Raw genomic sequence first — 20,304 nt, 5'->3', positions numbered from 1 at the left:
GTATTTGAGCACCTTCAAATACTACCGGTCTGAGCCGGAATCGAACCTGCCAATTTGGGGTCAGAAGGCTGGCCAACGCCTCAACCGTCTGGGCCACTCAGCCTGGCGAGAACAAATCTCTTCTGTGTTATCAGCTCATAGAAAATAGGCATAGTGAACAATTTATTGCGAGAAATATAGTGTCCTAATTTAGGTTTCTGTACAATCCCCTGCGGCAACAGTATGGCCATAAGAAGCTTTATTTCGTCCTTATTTGTTCTAACCCGATCTTAATCTTGATCTCAGCTCCTTCGTTTCATCTTACTAAACTGGGTTTTATGTGTGATTTCTTGCTGGGCATCATTTGTCTGTTCAGCTATGTTCTGGTATATCTCGTCATAAAAAATAATTTTAAAAAATTGCTTGGTTTTGTTTTCTCTAAAAACTCTCCCTTTATATCACAATGGAATTTTGGATCAATGCGGGACCTTCTTTGTCCATTTTTAGTATAAGTTGACGAAGAACTAGCACTGGTTGGATTGTAATCAGTATTATTATCATCACTGTCACTGTCATGATCGCTACTTGAACTGGAATCGAACACGTGTTGTCTTTTTTGCGACTGCTGAAAATTTGCATCAGCTGGGCTCGAACCCTGTACATTCAAGCCTGCAGTACTTTTTCCAGGTAAGTTTCTGTCACTTACGAATTCCCCTTCGACAGAACTTACTTCACTATATTTCGTTCTGTTTCGTTTATCATGGCCAGTAAATTATCTTCCTCTAACGGTGGGGGCCGGTAATTCCTTTTAGACATTTTAGCGGAAAGAAATTAAGAAAAAAGATCAAATAGAACCCTGGTCTCTGCTGTTTGGACGGAAATCATGAATTGTGCCTGTGTTACGGATGCGTACGATAATAAATGTTGTGTAACTCGCGGTAAACACACGCTCCAGTCGTGAAGGAAGAACACAAGACTGGGGAAAATAAATCAGGTCACAGTTCTAAAATGTCATCAGAGAAGTCTGTTGAGTATCATAATCTGTATAAATCCCTCCTACAGCAATATTATTTCATCCAAGAAATGATTAGGCGATGAGCTAAAGCTTCAGCGCGAGGCTATTGGGCTTTAGGTCGTTCTTGCCCAGAGTTAAGTTGCATTTTTTATGTTCAACTCATGGACGACACATTAGTATTGGAAGAACATAGTTGAAAAAATTCACAGCAGAGGGCAGATTCATCCAGAATATGCTGCTGAGAAAGAAATAAACCTCTGCAGGCAGGCAACTGAGAAAAAAAAATTGAATCAGCAGATATATCTGGGTTCCTCGCCGAGCATGCGACTTGTAGCCGCGGATCTTGCCGCATCGCCCACGGAACGGGTTAAGATTGCTATGAAGTACTGATTGAACATCACCAGCTTTGATTTTGTTGGTACATTGGGATTCCAGAGGAGTGTTTCTACTTGCTGGTAAAAGTGAGAGCTCTTCTGCACTCTGTTTGCCACCTCCTTTGTGGCTAGTGTATCTCGAGATATGTAAAACTTTCTACATTTTCTAGCGACTGTTCTCAAACAAGTGCACATGCAATGTCAAAGCTGATGAAATTGCACACCAGCTAATTGAAAATGGAGAAACTACTAGAACCATCAAGGATAGTAAGAAGACATTTGAGAGAAAACCTGATCAAGAAACCAGCATTCTATATCAACCTTTCACTCAGGCTGAGCTTGATTATGCATTGAGCAAAACCAAGAATGGTAAAGCTGCTGGCCTTGAGGACATAAGAGTTGAGCAAATTAAGAACTTCGGTCCAGCCACAAAGCACTGGCTAATAGAGCTGATGAACAACTGCATCCAATCATGCATGATCCCAAAAGTATGGAGGAAAGCCAGAGTTATAGCTATTCGTAAGCCAGGTAAGGATCCAAATGATCCAAAGAGTTATCGACCTATCTCGCTCCTTTGTCATCTGTACAAGATCCTTGAAAGACTCATACTCCATAGGCTAACGAAGAAGTTAGAGGCAATCTTCATACCACAGCAAGCTGGATTCAGAACTGGGAAGAGCTGTACATCTCAAGTGTTGAAGCTAACGCAGCATATCGAAGATGGTTTTGAAAGGAAACAGATCACTGGAGCTGTATTTGTCGACCTTACAGCTGGATATGATACCGTCAACCATAGACGACTCCTTATGAAACTATACAATGCTACTAATGACAACCAGCTTACATGCTTCATTAGGAACCTCCTTGAAAATAGAAGTTTTTTAAATTGAATTTCAGGGGAAAAGAAGCAGGTGGAGATCACAGAGGAATGGATTACCTCAGGGAAGTGTGCTCTCTCCGTCATTGTTCAACTTCTACACCAATGACCAGCCGCTACCCGAAGGAACACAGAGCTTTATCTATGCAGATGACTGTGCCAGTACCACTCAAGACACCTGTTTTGACGCTATTGAGCAGAAATTATCTAATGCACTTTCAGTGCTGTCTGCTTATTACAAGGAGCATCATCTGAGACTGAACCCCAGTAAAACTCAGACTTGTGCCTTCTACCTCAAAAATAAAATGGCAAACAGAACTCTCAAAATCACTTGGGAAGGAACCACATTAGAACACTGAATCACACCAAAATATCTTGGAGTTACCCTTGATCGCGCTCTCACTTACCAGAAACACTGCTCGAACACCAAGCAAAAAATGGCAGCCAGAAATAATATTATAAGGAACATAACGAAGATAACGGGTACTACCTGGGGGGCACATCCCAATACTGTGAGAACCTCTTCCATTGTTCTCTGTTACTCTGCAGCAGAATATGCATCCCCAGTATGGTATAAGTCAAGTCATACCAGGAAGGTAGATGTTGCTCTAAACGATACCTGTCACATCATTACCGGCTGTCTAAAACCTACTCCGTTGAACAAATTGTATAGTCTTACTGGTATTGCCCCTCCTGATATCCGTCGAGAGGTTGCAGCAAAAAACGAGAGGAAGAAGGTGGAAACATCTGAAGCTCACCCTCTGTATGGATACAGCCCAGCTACTCCAAGACTCAAATCAAGGAAAAGTTTCTTCAGAACAACAGAGGCTCTCCTCAGCAATCCCGAATTGATATGTGGCGCACAAGCTGCACTCGCTCCGAAGAATGGTTGACACCAAGTGAAGAATTACCTCCTGGTCACATGGAGAAATGGAGTACTTGGAGATCACTGAACAGATTACGGGCAGGCGTGACAAGATGTGAAAGCAACCTGCAGAAGTGTGGTTTTAACATCGAGTCATCATTGTGTGTGAGTGTGGTGCAATCCAGACGACGTCTCATTTGTTGCAGTGTAGTAAGTGCCCTAAAACATGCACAGTACAAGATCTACTTCAGGCAACAGAAAATGCACTGGATGTTGCCAATTTCTGAGCAAAAGTAGTATAGACTTTTTCTTATAAGTGTGACTTTGTATATAATGTATATACTGTAATTCAGTAAGAGTATATATGTATTTATAGTATTAATGCTTCTGATACGAATACGAGTCGATGGTTTCCTAGTATGATGTTCGTTGGTTGTCCCTCTCTGTTTATTGCCATCACTACTGTTTTGTGTTCGCTTATTTGGAGATTAAACTCCTGGAACTTAACCTTCCATTCATTGAGTCTTGACTGTACTTGTTCTTTAGATTCTCCCCAGATCATAACATTAACAGTGAAAACCATTGCATTTAGTTCTCCAGAGGTTTTCTTGATGTTCTTCATTATGTCATCCATGATGGTGATAAACAATAATGGGAATAGTGCACTGCCTTGCCGGTACAGTTCCCATATAGCATCTGAACTTCCCTGACCAGCCCCTCTGGCACATTCCTTTTTCTCAGGCATCCCATATCTTCTCTCTTGCAATGCTGTTATATGCCTTCTCAATATCAAGGAAAACCATAAAAAGATCTTTGCCTTTTCCCCAATATTTTTCCATTATCGTATGGACACTGAAGATTAGGTCTGTTGTGGACCTGTTAGGCCTGAAACCATACTGTTCCTCTTCAAACTGTGGCTCTAAGATGACTCGCTATCTGCTCTCTAAGATTTTCTCAAGAATCTTAAGCCCATGAGAAAGGAGTGTTATTCCCCAGTAGTTGGAGCATTTTCAGCGATTTCCTTTCATAAACAGGGGGATAATGACACTCTTGCTCCAATCAGTAGGTATATTGTCATCTTTCCAAACTCTATTGAACACTCTGTGTAGTCACTGTAAACCCTTGAGTTCTGCTGCTTTAATCATGTCTGTGCTGACTTCATTGATTCCTGGGGATTTCCTTTGCGGTGTCTTTTTAAGGGCTGCTTTTGTTTCTGCCCATGTAATGGGAAGTTTTTCTAATGTGCTATTAATAGAAGCACTTGATTGTGGTCATTTTGTCATTTAATAAAGTTATTTTGGTGATTTTTTTTGCTATTTTTATTTTATTTCATCAATTTCCTTAAATTATATTTCCACTCTCCAGCAATAAAAGCTAAACCAAAACATAGTTGATAGCATATTTGCAGTAAAACATATTTTATTTGTACATATGTATGTACAAGAAACATGAGAGTTATGCTTTTGCTGAAACACACTGCTTTAATCATGTAAATATGAAAAAATGTATCCTGTCACTTGAACAAGTAGGGCTAGCCTACCTACATAACTTAAACATTGGTCTGAAAATACAGAGATACCTTGAGTTCCATATTACTGAGAGTCAGAGCTGTTCTCTTGTCGGACTTTATATTACAATACATTGAAAATTACCTTTCGCTATCAATATTACTGACTTTAATCCATAAAACCTTCACTGCAGCTTCCCCAAAATGATCCTATTCCGATTTCAGGGAAAGAAGAATGGCAAACACATCAATATCTTTACTGGCTCTACATGAACTACCAACTAGATTCCTCAGCACCATGTATGGTTCAAGATATTCCTATGTTGAAAGTTCTTGTAGGATGGAAATTTGCTTCCTTAGATGAGAATCTCCATCATTTTCTAAATCACCTTTTATAATGCTTCTTGGATCAAAGAATGATTCCACACAATTTTGTCAATTATTTTGCAATTTTACTTAAAGGTGAATAGTTTTGAATTTGAAACAAACTTGTAAAATTTTGCAGTTTTGCACATTACAAAAAGCAGGTACCTCTTGCTATTATATTTACTTCTTTAGATCTCTTATATTTAAGTTTTGTTAAATTTCAATGAAGCATGTCAAGACTTGATCCTATAACCTTAAAAGCAGGGGGAAAATGCCTAACCAATGACCAACTCCTTTAGTCACCAGGTCACAATTCATGTTTGTGGGCACCTATGTGCCTGGAGCATATAATTCATTAAGCATGTAACTGCTGTTGAGTGGTAGAAACTCTGTATTGAATTGAAAATGAATGTATATTAGATTAATTTTATACCGACACAGAAAGAATTATGCAGTTTTTACAAATAAAACACTGAACTGTTTTTGAACCAATTTAATTGAGGGGAGAGAGAGAGAGAGAGAGAGAGATATTTTTTTTTTGTGGTTACATTGTGTTTCTTCATGTATTAGCTACGAGAGTATTTAAGCAGATGGCAGTATTATATGTCAGTCAGAGAATTTACGATATTTTTGAACTGCACGCATCAGTAGATGTTGTCACTCGGTGAGCTCTAAGACATGGTTTCTCGCGGCGAACATGTGCTTGACGAAAGTGATATTTTCGATATTTTATGATATATTATAAGTTTATGCGCAAATGAACATATTATTGACATATGAATTCAAAAAATTCTTGCATTTCATTATGATTGGTGATCGTTTTACGGCCTAGCGCATGTTCCCGCGTATTTCATATTTGCGTGAATATGTTAGATTGTCTACATATTCGTAAAGTTGTCTGTTTAGAAGACTTATTTTCTCTTTCTCAGAAGTATTTTGTGGTAAGTGGAACAATAATTTTACATTTGAGTAAGTTTTAACAAAATTTATCAATTAAAATAAAATTTCGTAAGAGCTCCCATTTTCGTTATTGCAATTATTATTATTATTATTATTATTATTATTATTATTATTATTATTGAAAAATTATTGTTTTTATATCGTACTCATTATTGTTGTTGTTTTGTAATTGCAATGCACATTTTATATTAGCGAAATAGGGTAAATATAACTGTATTTCAGAAAACTGTACTTGCTTAGTTATCTGTCAGACTTTTCTTCCATTCGCAAAACATGGTATAATATATAAACAATTTTAAAATCTGAAGTGATAGTTGACATGATACAAAGAGCGCTTTTGAAAATTAGATTCTCAAACAAGCACAAAGAAAAAAGAATCATGCCAATATCTACTACAGGAGATATAATGTTTTAAAGATCCTAAAAAATGTCCTGTCCAGAACGTTTGTTAGGGATATTAAGGCCCAGACTGGAATGGGTTAACATTCACTTCGCTTCATGTGCACCTCAGTCACTTTACACATCAGTTCCATGCAGTCAGTTTCGAACACATGAAACGTGGGTAAGAAATTTGATCCATTTTTTTCATGCATTTCATGCATTTTTATTAATGTTTGAGGATTGTTTTCCGATCATAAGGAAAGTCTACAATGTTATACATTCAAAACATAGGTCCTCAGGCTTGTAGGGGTTTGTAATTTGCTTTACGTTGCACCGACATAGATGGGTCTTATGGCAACAATGGGATAGGAAAGGGCTAGGAGTGGGTAGGAATCGGCCATGGCTTTAATTAAGGTACAGTCCCAGCATTTGCCTGGTGTGAAAATGGGACACCACGGAAAACCATCTTCAGGGCTGCCGACAGTGGAGTTTGAACCCACTATCTCCCGGATGCAAGCTCACAACTGCGCGTCCCTAACCGCACAGCCAACTTGCCCGGTGTAGTGGTTTATACCAGTGCTTGAAATAATGAGAAATCATTTTATGCTTTGCTATAGAGTTTTTAAAAGCAATAAAAGTATTAATAATGTTATTGGTTTTATGTCCCGCTAAGTACTGTTATAGGTTTTGGAGACACTGAGTAATAAAAGGCCAGAAACGTTAACTGTTCACAGGTGTCCCTCGCTTTACGCAATTAATTTGTTCCGAGTAAACATCGCATGATACAAAATGTATTACAATGTGGGTTAGATACGAAATAGGGTCTTCTGTCAGCGATGAGATAGGAATGTGCTAGGAGTGGGAAAGAAGTGGCCTTGGCCTTAATTAACGTACAGCCCCAGCATTTGCCTGGTGTGAAAATGGGAAACTATGGAAAACCATCTTCAGCCAGCTTGCTCAGTGCAAGTTTTTTTTTTCTTTTTAATACCATTAGGACAGTGTGAAACTCAATGTATATACATAATTTTGAGAGTCTGATGATATGACTGGGTCTGGTGAGTCTGGATTATCCATCTTTGGTTCTCCTCAAGTTTGTAGGACAGCAAATTGAGGATTGTAGGACATTAAAACTTTCCAGTCTGTCAAACACACAAAATTTCAATAAAAATTAAAACATTATAATTGATTTGTTATAATTTTTATCTGGTGGCTAGCATTCTTCTTCTCCCTGTAGAGATCTTTGTAGCAAGCTACGGAATTCTGAATATCTCTGGCAACTTTCGCACTTCTGCCCTCATTAAGGTCATTCTCTTCAATAATTTTGGTTGCATTATGAATGTGATTTTTAAAAAGTCAGCCTGGTATGAAAATGGGAAACCACGGAAAACCATCTTCAGAGCTGCCGACAGTGGGGCTTGAACACACTATCTCCCGGACGCAAACTCACAGCTGCGTGTCCCTAAGTGCAGAGCCAACTCGCCTGGCTTAAGAGGTTCACAAATTTTAGCCTCTTCCTCTTCACCATTAATTCCTTTCTCCAATTCAAGAAGGTCTTCATTGGTGAGTTCTGCTGAGTGGGACTGGAGGAGGTTGTCTATGTCCCCAAATCTAGCCATGTCAACGACTGCATGTGTTGAACTGGTAAGTTCTGGTTCATGATCAAAGTGAAGTGAGACGATCTTCGGAGGCTTTAAAGCTGGGGGCCCTCTTTTCTTGTATTGGCAGAAATATTCTGCTTGGCATACGTTTCCAGGATAAGCCTGTTTCATCCAGATTGTTAATGTTATTGGCTTAACGTCCCACTAACTACTTTTCCGGTTTTCGGAGACGCCGAGGTGCTGGATTTAGTCCCGCAGGAGTTCTTTTATGTGCCAGTAAATCTACCGACATGAGGCTGATGTATTTGAGCCCCTTCAAATACCACCAGCCTGAGCCAGGATCGAACCTGCCAAGTTCGGGCAGAAGGCCAGCGCCTCAACTGTCTGAGCCACTCAGCCCGGCATATCCAGATTGAAGACTTATTTTGCAAATATCCATGATCCTCAATCACTGCTTGTGATTAAAAATAAAATTCAGGAAACTCAACCGTCAAAAATGACCAGTGTTTCACCCAGAGTGCGGCATGGGCTCATCATTTGGATACTGTTCCTTTTCCAAGACACTGGCCGGCTAGCACGCCGGTAGCGACACCACTGCAAGCCATACATGTGATAAGCACAATCTGCAGCCTCTTCTGTTAGCTGAAGGTATTGGAATCCATGTCGTCCCTGGAAACGTTCAAACCAACCAGCACTTGCAGCAAAACATTGCACTTTAGGGTCCGGATCGGATGCTTTCATTTCTTTAAACAGAGCTTTTACTTTAGCCTGAATAACTATTGTGGATATCAGTATAGAATGTTCAGCTTGATGTTCTATCCATTTAGTCAACATTCGTTCCATTTTCTCCATAATTGGCACCCTTATTTTTTTTTAATCATGAGTGACATCATTCTTTTCGCACTTTTGCAGCTTTATTTAATTTTTTCTGCTGGACTTCTTACGGTTCTCAGGGTTGATTCTGAGATTCCTGTAGCTCTAACAATGTCTATAGTGCACTCATTGCATTCATATTGCTTTATAACTTCCAGCTATTCTTCAAGTGTTACTGATTGCTTTTGCTTTTTGCTTTTGGAAGCATATTGATCACCTTTTCTTTCATCCATAACATTTTTAGAAACAATAAAACACAGTTTGCTAAGTCAGGGGTCTTTAATACTGACCACATGCCACCAGTCAACACTGAGACAATGCAACACAGCTGCTCAGCGCTCTCTTTCATACTAACAAAGCTTTGAAGAAAACTTAACGGTCCACCTATTCAATACAACACACTTTGTTGTTCAGATTAAGTTACAGCATATTATTTATTCGGTACTAGTTTCGACGCTGATGTGCATCATCTTCAGCCGATCGTGGAAACGGGCAATCATACAAAAATTACATGTACACAATATAAAATACAAGTTACATGTCACTATAACAATACTCTTAAAATGGAAAGTTAATAAATAAATCGACAATAATGGCTATGTTTATCTTCATTTTCAGCAAGTTCGTTCTTGGGAGTCGAATGTAACACATTGTGAACTGAACATCTTCCAAATTGGGAACTTGGGAGTCTTGGGTTGACTTTTAGTCACAACTTGATATTAGATAAAAGTAAATTGTTCTTTTAAGAACTTGTGCTTTGTCCTGAATATAAGTAATGATTCTGTGAAAGATAAAAACAAACTTAAAAACACAGCTGTGACCAGTTGCATATGTCTATTTCCACTGGCTTAATGTTGTAACATACCTTTGAGGTCCTTAAGATGTTAAACGAACAACATTTCCCAGTTCGATGCAGGACCTGTAGTATAAAGGGAAAAGAACTTCATTAGAGAAACGTGTTTAGGGAATGGAGTGCTGAAGTAGAAAAGGCATGTCCGTGTTTATTAATCCATGAGACTCACCTCAGACCGTTGTTGAATGATCTAATGTGTGGAAGGAACTGAGTGTTGTAAGCTTGAGTCAAGGACATGCCGTGAGCGGAGAAGATGGAGAGACGGATGAGGGGTTGAGGGGCAACCAAGTAAGGGGAATCTGGAGGGCGTTTTGGGGGAAGCACATAACGAGATAGTGTGTTGTGCGGATGCGAAAAGCTTAGCTATTATTTGGAACTTTAATGTTTTTTTAAAAAACACGATAAGGAAATTGAACAGTATTTTTGGTTTTTCAGAAATATCATTCAAATTTAAATTTGAATAAAATATTGGTCCAAATGTATGTAACAATATTCAACAGCGTCAAGCAACGGACCTTTACTTAAAGACTCCAGTATCTCAATATTCTGATCAATACCAGAAAAAGTGTGTTATAGATCATGGATATGTTGGCCCGCAGCGGAAAATCTGTTGTACCTTATAGCGTTAACGTGCTCCGTTTATCTAATCTTGAAGAAGCTGCGTCCAGTTTGTCCTACTTATGAACAATTACAGTCGTTACAACAAAACCTGTAGACTCCTGATTTAGAAAAAGGATTGCAGCTATTTATTGAAGTGGAGTTATGTAAAATCTCCATACTTCTGTTATTAGTTTGGAAGGAGATATTGATATTCTGTTTTTTAAAATGTTAGTGATGTTATGTACGTTTTTGTTAAAAGTGAACGTTGAAAATATGCTAGAACTGGGTTTATCTCTAAGAAAGATGGTTTTTGGGCAGTATCTAAACTTATTAATTATACATTCAATGAACTCCTCTTTGAAGCCATTAAATTTAGCAATCGAGTGGATGGTGTTTAACTTTTTGTTTAAATTAGCTTTTGACAAGGGAATCTTGAAAGCGCGATCCACTAAACTGTTGTATGTGGCGCTTTTGTGCGTTTGATGGTGTAAAGAATCTTGTCTTATTGTAGTTGCAGTTTGGGTAGGTTTTCTGTAAATACTGTAAGTAAAGGAAGAAGGAAGTCTGTTTATTGTAAAATGTAAAAAGTAAATTGCTCTATTGTTTTCAGATTCTAATGTAAATTTAATGTGTGGATCTATAATATTAAGGTTGTTTAGGGTGGAAGTTGCGTCAGTGGTACGCTCATCAAGAATTATAAATGAATCATCTACGTACCTGGCCCAAAATTGTATGTTAGCAAACTTATCGTCGTTATCTATTGCGGTGTGTTCTAGGAAATCTAGATAAATTTCAACTGAAATCCCCGAGAACGGTGACCCCATCCCCAAGCCGTCTTGTTTATATATGACATTGACAAATGTAAAGTAGTTGTTATTAATTAACAATCTTAATCCACTATAACATACCTGTAAAAAAAAACACATTATTAAACAAGGAATAATTCTTTGTCATATTGTAATATTTATATTGGAATTGTGTGTTTGACGGATTGAAGAGTGTTTAAGTTGCATTTAAAAAAAGCTTATGACAGCCCAATTTAAGGTTTCTTTTTTATTAAGCTCCCTCTCATGACTGTTGTGAACACACGTATTAAAATGCACTTTTAAGTATACGCAAAAACAGACAAAATCAAGCTCAGAAGTGATGTTGATAAATTCCTACTCAGCTAACCAAGTCATTGTACCTCATTGTAGGTTACAAAAGACAGGTTCAAGCCATTTCATTGCTCAGTTGAAGATGTTTAATAAACTGCCATGAGATCTGCAAAAACTACCATCTAATATATTGAGAAATAAGCTTAAGAAGTGGTTACTCATGCGTCCCTTTTACTCAGTGCAGGAATACTTAGAAATTAATGAATTTGTTATATATTGAAATGACATGTTATTCTTAGTTTGTATATGTATATTATGGTGTATTTTTTTGACAATGTCTGTAATATATAAGATACTTAATGACTTAATAAAATTATATTCTGCAATGTTATGTTCTGTTGTCTAGAATTAAGTTGATATTTACATAGAATACAATGTATTTTTATAGTGTTACTTCAGTTCAGTTTAATCAGTTATTTAGTTTCAGACCATACTGGGAAATCTTTGGTCTGTTAGGTTGTTATGCTTTGCAGCTAACTAAGCGAGTTGGCCATGCAGTTAGGGTCGCATGTAGCTGTGAGCTTGCATTCGGGAGATGGTGGGTTTTAATCCCACTGCTGGCATCCCTTAACCCTCTACTGCATACTGTTGCCATTAGGCAACAAATAACTTTTCACCTCTGTAAATGGATAAATATTACAGACAGAGGTAGTTTTATGGCACACCTTCAACTGTACACTCAATTAAACATATATCCCAGTGATGCCTTGTTTTTTTTTACATAACGTAAGACAAAACAGCCCTACAGCCAAAGGTACTCCTTCCACCCCATCAACATCCACGCGAACCAACCACCGTTTATTTTACGTGGGCCCTCCCCATCATATTACCACAGGCTTCAGGAGTACCTCTGGCTCAACCTCAAAGACATTACCGACCTACGGTCGTGCAAGTATACTTGCGCCCTGCAATACGTACCCATGGCCAATAGGCAGTAATGTTCGGTCTTTGAATGTTAAAAGCTTAGCGTAATATATTGAGATGGTGGGTTTTAATCCCACTGCTGGCATCCCTTAACCCTCTACTGCATACTGTTGCCATTAGGCAACAAATAACTTTTCACCTCTGTAAATGGATAAATATTACAGACAGAGGTAGTTTTATGGCACACCTTCAACTGTACACTCAATTAAACATATATCCCAGTGATGCCTTGTTTTTTTACATAACGTAAGACAAAACAGCCCTCCTTCCACCCCGTCAACATCCACGCGAACCAACCACCGTTTATTTTACGTGGGGCCTCCCCATCATATTACCACAGGCTTCAGGAGTACCTCTGGCTCAACCTCAAAGACATTACCGACCTACGGTCGTGCAAGTATACTTGCGCCCTGCAATACGTACCCATGGCCAATAGGCAGTAATGTTCGGTCTTTGAATGTTAAAAGCTTAGCGTAAAAGCGTGAAAAATCGTATATATATTCCGATATGGCAATCCACATCACATACGAGTGTTAAGCTATTAGGCCCAGTTAAGAATTGCTGGTATATCCAAAACACTAAGCGTATGTTGAACATTAAAGCTTGAAATTTTCTTCACCAAACGGAAACGAAAAATAATTCATGGAGTAGAGGGTTAAGATAGTTTCCATGGTTTCCCATTTTCACACCAGGATAATGCTGGGACTGCATCTTAATTAAGGCCACAGCTATTACCTTCCCAATACTAGCCCCTCCCCATCCTTGCATCACTGAAAATCTTCATTATGTTGGTGTGATGTTATACTACTAGCAAAAACGAAAGCTTGAAGCTGCTCACCCAGTTATAGACTGCCAAATTTTATTTATTGACTCGTATCATTTTTTAGAATATTTCTTAGCGATTGTTACTACATTAAATTCTAAATTCTGTTTAATAAATCCTTTCATTCTAATTTGCTCATACAGGTTAGATTTCTTCAGTTCATGTAGGCCGTTAATATCTCATGCTGGGCTGAGTGACTCAGACAGTAGATTAGCCCAAATTGTAGGATTCGATCCTGGGTCAGTCTGCTGGTGTTTGTAGATTTACTGGCACCTAAGAGAACTCCTGCTGTACAAAATTCCAGCTTCTCAGTGTCTCTGAATACTGTAAAAGTAGTTAGTAGGTTGTAAAACCAATAGCATTCCCCTCTTCCTCCTATTACTGCAAAAGAGAGCTTGCCTTTTGAAACGGGTCTGGATTGTAAGTGATTTGGTACTACCAATTACTTTGAGTTTAAGAAGCAGATCCAGGACGTAATCCAATTTGGTTACCTGCTTATGAACAAAATGTTTTCTCACAAATTAAGATGGCCAGCATATACGCAAATATATATTGTGCTGCCCATTGCAAAATCCTAATATAAACATCAAGTATCATCAGTATATGTGCAGTGGAAACAAATGTACTAGTATCAGATCTTGGCTTGAAGATACCTAGATGTTGATTCTGTGGGTAGGAAGGGCACGAATAAGGATTCATAACCCAGCCATGAAAGTCATCGTCGTTGGCTGTAACTCGATCCAAGTATATATAACTTCTTCCTGCATACATTGACCAGTTCATCTCAGTTTATGGATGTGTTTACGATGACTAAACAGACCAATCCTGGCATAAAACATACACCCACACAAATCACATGTAATAATCTAAGATCAGGTCGAAACACACTGTATGGATGGAGGAAGGCGGGGTTGTAATTGACGGAGTTTTCTTGCTTGTCACTTGGCCTCTTGATGTCTGCGGCGTTCTCTTTCAAACAAGTTGGCGGCGGTGGATGTAGTGTTCCACCACAGTGAGCAGTCCGCAGCATATTCTTTCCATGTCTGTATATCTATACCAGTTGTCTTCATGATGTGTTTCAGATGATCCTTAAAACACTTATGAGGGGCTCCATGAGGTCTACTGCCGGAGCAAAGTTCACCATAAATAATTTGGCGGGGAAGCCTGGTATCACCCATGCGGTGATCATGGCCTAACCATTTCATTTGACGAGTGATGATTGTTGCCTCAATGCTATTTAGCTGCGTTTTGTCGAGAACTTCTGTGTTGGTCACATAGTCCTCCCACTTAATATTCAAGATGAATCTCATTTTCTGTTGGTGGAGGCGCTCAAGTTTTTTGATGTCGCGGCGATAGTGTCCAAGTTTCACAGCCATATAGCAGCGTGGAAATGACAACAGCTTTGTACACCATGAGTTTGGTATGCAGCTTTAGGTCGTTATTCATGAAGACTCTGTGCATTAACCGTCCGAATGCTGCATGAGCTGCCTGAATTCTTTTATCAACGTCTTGTTCACAGGTACACCGTTTAGACAAGATGCTTCCAAGATATGAAAAGTGATCAACCTGTTCCCGTGTTGTGTCTAAGATGGAGATACTGAACTCAGGAAGAGTTAATCCTGAGGGAGGTTGTTTAAGTACCTTCATTTTTTTCGCATTAATGGCAAGACCAAAACGATCACATGCGGTTTTAAAGCAGTTGACTGACAGTTGTAGTTCTGCAGGTGTTAGAGCAGGAGATGCGGTGTCATCGGCATACTGCAGTTCTGTCACCCGGGTAACCAGAGTACGTCTTTGTGAGCAAAGTCTTGCCAGATTGAAAAGGCCTCCATCAAAACAAAATTTAATCTCCATACCCTAAGTTGTTTGCAGATGATTCATGCAGCATGGCAGCCATGTACAATGCAAAGAGTGTAGGATCAAACATACAGCCTTGTTTAAATCCATGAGTGATTGAGAATGGATCTGATACTGAGTTGCCATGAAGAACCTGTCCATACATGCCATCACGAAGAGCTTGAACCAATTCTACATAATGTTCAGGACATCCAAAATGTCTCAATACTTTCCACATAGGAGATCTTGGTACTGAATCGAAGGCCTTTTCCAGATCATAGAAAACTAAATACAGAGGCTGCTGTTTTCAGCTATAAAAGTTAATAGAAAAATATATTGAAAGGATTATTCCTGTATGATAGGAGTAAGATTCTTTTACATTGTGTAAGATTGAGTCGTGCAATGACTTTGGATTCTCAAATAGCCTAAAGAACTCTAATTTACATAAGCCACTTCAAATGGCAATACAACAATAAAATGGAGCTTAGAGGTAATATCAGGTCCTAGTTTAGTACTTTTTTGTAGAAAAATGATTATCCCTGCTCTTGAGCCTAAGATTTTGCTGCTTGTTTAGTGTCATACTTACACATCAAATGTTTTGGGCAATGGAAGGATGGTGTGAAAATGGGAAACCATGGAAAAACATCTTAAGGGCTGCTGACAGTGGGATTAAAACCTACCTCCATAATGCAAGTTCACAGCTGTGTGACCCTAACTGTACGGCAAACTCGCTTGGTGTAAGACTTTGTATATTTTGTCAAACTACCAAGTAGTCATAATTATTTGCTTGGTATGAAATATTGATATTAAAACAATTCAGGTACAATGTGCCAGGGATGACCCATCCCATAATTTAATACATGTAGAAGGTTGATTTTAATTATTATAGATAAGAAGAAGCAAAAGCCCATATCTATTCAAGTTAGGAACTCCAACAGTGGAAACCACTGAAAGAATAACTTTAAATATGGAAGGTATTTTGTAGAATTATGTTTACATAGAATAAAGCTTGAGAGTAATCTTCATTGTGTGTTCCCTCAACCTTACACCTGAAGATCACCTTTCAAGAGCAGGGAAGAAGAGAGAATGGAGAAAGGAAGTAAAGTACAAGAAGGGGGAGGGAGGGGTAATACCGTAGGATTAAACCAGAATTTGGCAAGTAAAGAACGACATAAATTAACAAGTCTGGAGAAGGATGTAACAGCTAACATATGACATGATTTTAGCGCTAGCTTCAAAACAGGCCACTAAGTTGAATACAGAACTATTTGTCCATCGCCGTAATGTTTAGTGTAATGATTCTCATGAGACACACTGATGGAAGTTCCAAAACATATTTTAAGCTTGATTTGAATTGTCACCGTAACACATACTCACTCTAATAATAATAATAATAATGTTATTTGTTTTATGTCACACCAACTACTTTTACGGTCTTTGGAGACGCCGAGGTGCCGGAATTTAGTCCCGCAGGAGTTCTTTTACGTACCAGTAAATCTACCGACATGAGGCTGTTGTATTTGAACACCTTCAAATACCACCGGACTGAGCCAGGATTGAACCTGCCAAGTTGGGGTTAGAAGGCCAGCGCCTTAACCGTCTGAGCCACTCAGCCCGGCATACTCACTCTAACACGTATCTAACGCCGTAATAAAATGTAATAAAGTGAGGGGTAAGAAAACTGGTGGCCATGGACATTAGAATCAGGAGGACAAATTTATAGAAAGGAAAAGAATATGAACTTTTCTCTCTCAACGTCCCAACTCATCAGTGAAGATAACAAGTATGCTGAAGAAGAGAAATCAGCTCTTCTAATGTATAGGATGCAGTCAAGTACTCATCAGAACAGGAACTTTCTGATTTTGGGAGAAGTTCCCTTATATAGTGAGAGAGAAGAGGTTTGTGAATGTTCAAAATGGTCAAACAGCTGATGCGAGCCGCATGTCACAGAATGAAGTCAGTGAGTAGCAGGAAGTTGAGAGCAGCAAGTAGTTGAAAGGAGGTAATGCTATGGGGAGGCGATACATCAGGCTGAAGTGCGGACCCTAGATATAAAATGACAACTCTTGGATGATGAGAAATGAGGTAAGAGGTTAAACGTTCCACCAGGTGCAAATGTACCAGTTACACTTTTCAAATAAAATTGTAACTCTGTCTCTTAATTTTCTCAAGTTTCCGATTTATGGGAAAGTAGTGCAGTCTGATGGAGGTAATTATATTATTTTGAGGCCTGTTGTTAACAGCTCCGAAGATCTCAAGTGCTAACAATACATTGCTGTAGCATGGACAGTATAGCACTGGCCTTCTGATCCCAAGTTGGGTTCAATCCCATCTCTATCTGGCGGTATATGAATTAGCTGAAGTATGCCAGCCCCGTGTTTGTAGATTTACTGGTATATAGAACTCCTGCAGGACAAAATTCTGCTTTTTGTCTCCAAAATCTAAGAAGTATAAAACCAGTATAATAATAATAATGCCTTGCAATGTCTGAATATATAGAGCAATTGTTACATTTTATTTATGCAGTAACTAGTCCTCTGAAATGGTGTGTATGAAGTGATATAAATCATTCTTGGGTATTTTCCCTGTTTTTGAAGTTTTGTCATTTTTGACAGTCATTTTTTTCTTTTTTTTACAGTGCATACCTTCATCTTGCAATCATTCAGAAAAGCCCGACTTCATTTTGGTTACACCAGAAATATACCATTCTTGAATTTACGTCAGCTAATGGTAATGAAATCTTTGATTACTCTTGTTTTTTATTACCTTTTAACATGAAAAATAATGTTTTGATTTTCCTTTCAGTTGTATTTTTTCACTTCTCAAGACCTCACAGTTGGTTCTGTCCCTAATGAGAGAGGCTGCCATTATTGTGGAAAAATGGGGCATAAAGTGAAAGACTGCCCTGTGAAAAAGAAAAGAAGTAAAGCAGAGAACAGTTCTGAATCAGATCATCGAGCTCCTCAGCGTGGCAGGAAACCTCACCATCAAAGGAAATATCAGTTTGATCTTCTTCCAGGTTAAAGAGGTGACCCCTAAGCATTTGAGACACTGTGGAATGAAACGTAAAGCTCAAAGGTGTTACTTTTAGCAGGTATGGAACAAGCTGCATCTCTCTTCAAATAAGAGAGTTTATGACTGACGGCTTTAGTTATGTGATATCTGCCTTTTGGAGACTAGAAAGACTGTGACAGAAAGATGAGACCTGTTAAAATTACATCAAAAATATGGATGAGATGGATAACTGGGAATTCACAGCCATCTTTAAAAATTGTACCTGCTGTATCATAAGAAGCACGTTTTTTAATGTGTGGTATGTAATTTTATTTTTATGTATAATTTTTATATTGTAATTGACACGATACTTTTAAGTATATCCACTTGTTTTTATATTTTTTATAGTTTCTTTAAATGAAATCATTGTAACTATTGTTTTTATAAGCTTCTATAGGGATGAAATTTTAGTTGAAGTTTGTATCATGGTGATAACTTTATGAGACCCTATAATTAGGGAAATTCCTATGTATATAAAACATAGTGATAAGGTTAAAGGTATTTTTCTATGATTGTTTGTGTATTTTTAGTTTATTTTAATATAATTCTACATATACTTCTTAATTACTGTATATTACCTCAGAGTTGATTTGCATACAATTACTACTAGATTGCTGTCACAACAAGTATGTAATGAAACAACTTCCAATAACCTCTATAAAAGTATTATTCTTATTTTGACTCCGGTCCCCTTCATAAGGCTGCCTGGAACTTGGATTCTATTATATAGGTAGAATTTTCATTGACTCAGTTACACAATGTGATCAAAAGTATCCGGACACCTGGCTGAACATGACGTACAAGTTTGTGGCGCCCTCCATCGGTAATGCTGGAATTCAATATGGTGTTGGCCCACTCTTAGCCTTGATGACAGCTTCCACTCTCACAGGCATACATTCAATCAGGTGCTGTAAGGTTGCTTGGGGAACGACAGACCATTCTTCACGGAGCGCTGCACTGAGGAGATGTAACGATATTGGTCGGTGAAGCCTGGCACGAAGTCGGCGTTCCAAAACATCCCAGAGGGGTTCTTATAGGATTCAGGTCGGGACTCTGTGCAGGCCAGTCCATGACAGGGATGTTATTGTCGTGTAACCACTCCGCCACAGGCTGTGCATTATGAACAGGTGCTCGATCGTGTTGAAAGATGCAGTCGCCATCCCCGAAGTGCTCTTCAACAGTGGGAAGCAAGGAGGTGCTTAAAACATCAATGTAGGCCTGTGCTGTGATAGTGCCACGCAAAACAACAAGGGTTGCAAGCCCCCTCCATGAAAAGCACGACTACACTATAACACCACCGCCTCTGAATTTTACTGTAGGCACTACACATGCCGGCAGATGACGTTCGCCGGGCATCGGATTGCCACATTGTGTACCGTGATTCGTCATGCCACACAACCTTTTTCCACTGTTCAATCGTCCAATGTTTACGCTCCTTACACCAAGTGAGACGTCATTTGGCATTGACCTGTGTGATGTGTGGCTTATGGGCAGCCTCTCGACCATGAAATCCAAGTTTTCTCACCTCCTGCTGAACTGTCATAGTACTTGGAGTGGATCCTGATGCAGTTTGGAATTCCTGTGTGATGGTCTGGATAGATGTCTGCCTATTACACTTTACGGCCCTCTTCAACTGCCGGCAGTCTCTGTCAGTCAACAGGCGAGGTTGGCCTGTGCGCTTTCGTGCTGTACGTGTCCCTTCATGTTTCCACTTTACTATCACATCAGAAACAGTTGACCTAGGGATGTTTAGGAGTGTAGAAATCTCGCGTACAGACTTCTGACACAAGTGACACCCAATCACCTGCCCACGTTCGAAATCCATGAGCTCCGTGGAGCACCCCATTCTGCTCTCTCACAATGTCAAATGACTACTGAGGTCGCTTCTATGGAGTACCTGGCAGTAGGTGGCAGCACAATGCACCTAATATGAAAAACGAATGTTTTTGGGGGTGTCCGGATACTTTTGATCACATAGTGTAGGTTGTTACTTTTCACAGTACATTTTAATTAGGTCAGAAAATTGCTCATTTTCTGCATGAAATTTTCGTTAATGTATTGTGTTGTGATGATTTTTCAGTTATATATTTTAGAGGTACTATGGAAGTGCTCCATTCCATGACATTATAAACTTTTGTGCAGCCACTTTTGTTTATGTATTCTTTTGGAAACTTTTTAAAGAGAATTTCAATACTTCTTTTACACCTTAGTATATTTTGTGAAAATACATCCCACACTTGCTGGTGGTGTTTTTTTTTTGGT

At 38.8% G+C, this 20,304-nt stretch overlaps 1 protein-coding gene across 1 annotated transcript in view; it reads left to right on the top strand.

Annotated features, from left to right (window-relative positions):
- Nucleotides 1-19,657, top strand: part of LOC136864292 (terminal uridylyltransferase 7) — a 482,777-nt gene extending 463,120 nt beyond the window's left edge. The window contains exons 17-18 of the mRNA XM_067141082.2: nt 17,627-17,718; nt 17,794-19,657. Coding sequence (XP_066997183.2) covers nt 17,627-17,718; nt 17,794-18,012 — 311 coding nt within the window. The 3' untranslated portion in view covers nt 18,013-19,657. The remainder of the gene's footprint in view (nt 1-17,626; nt 17,719-17,793) is intronic.
- The last annotated feature ends 647 nt before the right edge of the window (nt 19,658-20,304 follow it).

This window comes from Anabrus simplex, chromosome 2, assembly GCF_040414725.1.
Source record: "Anabrus simplex isolate iqAnaSimp1 chromosome 2, ASM4041472v1, whole genome shotgun sequence".
In the NCBI taxonomy this organism is placed as follows: domain Eukaryota; kingdom Metazoa; phylum Arthropoda; class Insecta; order Orthoptera; family Tettigoniidae; genus Anabrus; species Anabrus simplex.
Note: the sequence above shows the minus strand (reverse complement) of the source record. Positions and strands in the feature narration are given on the sequence as shown.